Source organism: Enhydra lutris, unplaced genomic scaffold, assembly GCF_002288905.1.
Source record: "Enhydra lutris kenyoni isolate GAN:26980312 unplaced genomic scaffold, ASM228890v2 scaffoldscaffold75, whole genome shotgun sequence".
Lineage (NCBI taxonomy): Eukaryota > Metazoa > Chordata > Mammalia > Carnivora > Mustelidae > Enhydra > Enhydra lutris.
The window spans coordinates 6,218,916-6,223,063 of NW_019154159.1; the positions used below are offsets into that span (position 1 = coordinate 6,218,916).

At 54.1% G+C, this 4,148-nt stretch overlaps 1 protein-coding gene across 2 annotated transcripts in view; it reads left to right on the forward strand.

Annotated features, from left to right (window-relative positions):
* Positions 1–3,840, forward strand: part of LOC111160382 (fructosamine 3 kinase) — a 6,988-nt gene extending 3,148 nt beyond the window's left edge. For both annotated transcript variants that reach the window (XM_022523466.1, XM_022523465.1), the window contains exons 5-6: positions 2,495–2,617; positions 3,440–3,840. In XM_022523466.1, coding sequence (XP_022379174.1) covers positions 2,495–2,617; positions 3,440–3,778 — 462 coding nt within the window. In that variant the 3' untranslated portion in view covers positions 3,779–3,840. The remainder of the gene's footprint in view (positions 1–2,494; positions 2,618–3,439) is intronic.
* Positions 3,841–4,148: the final 308 nt, after the last annotated feature.

Here is a 4,148-nt window from a genome sequence, read left to right on the forward strand (position 1 = left end):
GGGGGGGGGGGGGGGGGGGGGGGGGGACGGACATCCAAGCAGAGACCTCACCGCAGGAGGTTGTGTGCTGAATGTCGGGACTGAAGTGGGCAGAGGTGAGGCAGCGCTCCAGTCAGGGATCAGGTCCTGGTCCCCCACTCGGGGACGTTGTAGTTCTCGTGACACAAACTCCGTTATTTCAAAGTGTATGGGGACGTCTGGGCAGCTCAGTAGGTTAACCATCTGACTCTTGATCTCAGCTCAGGTCTTGATCTCAGGGTCACAAGTTCAAGTCCTGTATTGGGTTCCACACTGGGCATGCAGCCTACTTATAAAAAAACAAACAAAAAACCCAGAGAAACGCATACAATTCTGTGGTTTTTAGTATATCCCCGAGTTGTGCAGCCATCGCCACTGTCTGATTACCGCACATCTTCCTCACCCCCAGGAGAAAGCATTTACCAGTTAGCAGTCACTCCCCAGTCCCCTGCCTCCGGCCCTGGTAACAGGTCACCCCTTCCCGTCTCTATGGATTTGCCCATTCTATGCATTTCGTGTACAAGGAAGCCTGTACTAGTTAGCCTTTGGTCCCTCCCTGTCTCCTGTGTGGGCAGAGGGCAAGTCTCCAAGGTGGGTGGTCCTTGGGGTGACATCCTTATGAAGCCTGAGCCAGACTTAGGGCTCTCAGCCACTGGGCAGCCCTTGCATCTGGGGTCCCCTGGCCCACGGGCGGGCCTCTCATCCGGGGTCCCTCAGGCTCTGTCCACACAGTGCTTTCCCAGATTTGTTAGGGCTCCATAAGCCTCTGCTGAAGCCAGCTCCCCCAGGTTACACGTCTGCCTGGAGCCGGGGCCAGAGTGGCTGGATGGGGCTTGGTGTCCTGCTTCAGATGTTGAGTTAAGAGCTGTGGGCTCCCCAAAGCCCCACTTGACCTTGCACAGTGACTTTTCAAGAACCAAGGAATGAAATCACACACAAAACCCCAATCTGTGAAGTTGGTGAAAATGGGGCTGGTCCATTAGGGACCCAAATTGCCTCCATGTGCCCCTTTAGACTCCAGAACCAATGAACCTATTTAGCTCAGCTTCAGCTGGCCAGAAAGGGGTGAGGGACCTGGGTGGACACTTAGTCCACCTTAAGCTAGGACAGATGGTCCTGCATGGAGTGCCTGGACTAGCCCAGAAGTTCCAGGAGGGTCCTGCTCCTTGGGAGGGATGCGTGGGCCTTCGGGGCCTGCAGCCATTGGTGGGGCAACCCTGCGCGGTGGCAGTGGGCTTCTCAGACAGCTGTGTGCTCAGCCCCTTTGGGACCACTGGCATTTCGTGCACGCCACTCCCTGGGCACATCTCTAAGTGCTTTATCCAACACCAGTCCCCCAGTTGCCGTAGCAACCTTAGGAGGTGGGTGTTGTCATTTGACTCTTTTTATAGATGAGAAAACAGAAGCACCGAGAAGCCAAGCGGGACAGGGAGGCCATGCGGCTAGCGAGTGGGGGGCCAGGATTTGACCCACAGCCTGGCTTCAGAGTGTGGGCCCAACCCCCTCACTGCCTTGCCCCTCTGTCAAGGTGAAGGCTGGCTCCCACCAGAGGTGCTCTCAGGTGGCCCTGCCTTTGGCAGCTCAGGCCCAAGTCCTGCCCTTTCTGGGTGAGGGGATCACAGTCCCTCTGTCCAGGAGGAGGGACCAGGCTGGCCAATGCTGGTGTCCAGCTCCTGATACTCAGTTTGTGTCTTTTATACCCTGGCCATCCAGAAGGGAGATGGAGCCTTGGACAGGGAGAGGGGGCCTGTGCAGACAGATGGGGAGGGAGGAGCTGCCATCCCATATGCCTCAGGCTGTTTGGGGAAAGGACCTCCCCGCCTGCTTTCAATTTTTTTTTTCAAAGATTTTACTTATTTATTTGACAGAGAGAGAGAGATCACAAGCAGACAGAGAGGCAGGCAGAGGGGGCGGGGAAACAGGCGCCCCACCGAGCAGAGAGCCTGATGTGGGGCTCGATCCCAGGACCCTGGGATCATGACCTGAGCCGAAGGCAGAGGCTTAACCCACTGAGCCACCCAGGCACCCCTGACTTTCCTTATTTTTATGTTCTTCTCATCTCTGAAATCTACTGTCTGACACTAGTACGGCCGTTCCAGCTTTCTTTTGACCAGTGCTAGCATGGCGTATCTTTTCTATCCCTTTAACCTATTTCTGACATTATATGTAAAGGGCATGTCTCGTACACAGCTTGGAATTAGTCTTTTAACTGGGGTACTTAGACCCCTTGCGTGTAATTCGCTTATTGATATGGTTAGGGCGAATCTGTCTTGGTCTTTGTTTTCTAGGTGTCCCATCTGTTCTTTGTTTCCCTTTTTCCTGTTTCTCTGCACTCTTTCGGACTGAGTAGTTTTCATGTCTCCATCCTATCTCCTCTGTCGGCAAGCTGTAGTGTTTGCTGTGTCTGTTCGTGGTTGTGCCTGGGTGTGGGCAGTCGCCTTGCAGAGCTGCAGCCCAGCCCCATCTTGTCGTCCAGGTGAACGAGTGGCAGGAGGACTGGCCAACCTTCTTTGCTCGGCACCGTCTCCAGGCGCAGTTGGATCTCATCGAAAAGGACTATGCTGACCGAGAGGCACGAGAACTCTGGTCACAGCTACAGGTGGGTGCAGACGTTACTCTTGGGGACAGGGGCTGTCCTTTTCTGAGCCCATCGCATTTGTGTGGGGTCCTCTGGTAGAGTGGAGCCCGGGAGCAGAGCTGGTCAAGTGTGGACACATCAGTGCCTGACTATTGGCCTGATGGGGAACCCGAGGACATACTTGGCCCCTGAGTGCAAGTCTCATGGGCTCGGTCACCAAGCACTTAGCCTCAGGCTTTGCTCATGTTTAGGAGCTTGGCTCATAAACAGTGGCATTTACTATTGCTTTCTTACCCACTCTTACCCTGTTCTTTCTCAAAGCAGGAATGTCTCACCTCTTAAGAGATGTGGGCAGCAGATGCCCCGGAGTGACTAGTTTGAGAATGTAACTCTCTGAATGTGAAGAACAGAATTTTCATGCCAATCCAGGGTGAACATGCAGCGGGACATTTTATTTGACTTACTAATGAAGTGGCCCGTATTACTAGGAGGAGTAGGCCCGGGTGTGCTGAGAAGTGAAGGGGCAGTAGAGAAAGGTTGCTGAGGTGTCTGAAAACCCCTCCACTCAAGTTATTCGGCTGGTAACCTGTTGGGTCACATCCCCTGAGGTCTCTACTGAGTGAACATCCTTAGGGCTGTGGAGCGCCCAGACCTAAATTTGTAAGAGTAAGATAAGGTGTTCTGCTGGACTCAGGGATCCTCATTCCTGGGCTTCCCAGACCAGGCTGTGGTTGGACCCTGAAGAAACATGAGGTCATCTTTGCCTTATTTCCAAGTATTGGATGAGGCAGCCGTGGCTCATAGTCCCGAGGTAACTCTGTGTGCAATCATTATTTTTCTTAGGTGAAGATCCCAGATCTGTTTCATGGTCTAGAGATCGTCCCCGCCCTTCTTCATGGAGATCTCTGGTCGGGAAACGTGGCTGAGGATGACTCGGGGCCCATTGTTTATGACCCAGCTTCCTTCTATGGACATTCTGAGTTTGAACTGGCAATTGCTTTGATGTTTGGGGGGTTTCCCAGGTCCTTCTTCACGGCCTACCACCGGAAGATCCCCAAGGCTCCGGGGTTCGACAAGCGGCTGCTGCTGTACCAGCTCTTTAACTACCTAAACCACTGGAACCACTTTGGGCAGGGGTACAGGAGCCCGTCCCTGGGCACCATGCGGAAGCTTCTGCAGTAGTCCCCAACCTGTACCCCTGTCGCCTTGCTTTGCAGATGAGGGAGGGTGGCAGCACCAGAGATGGCTTCGGGGACGAATAAAGTCAGGGGTTCAGGGACCACGGTGTGAGTTGTCTGTGCCTCTACCCTCCTTGCAGTTGGGCTAATGGACAGGGGGCCCAGGGCACCTGACAGGTTCCCAACAGGCTCATTACGTACGGTGATCTGGGGGAATTCGGATATTTTCATGGTAACTATTGCAGAAATCACACAGCTCTGGGATTTGTGTAGGAGGAAGTTGGGGTCACGCATCCCTGTGGACTCGGGGTCAGACAGAATTGGGGACCAGGAGATGGGTCTCACCTCTGGAGCCACCTCTCTGGGGCTGAATG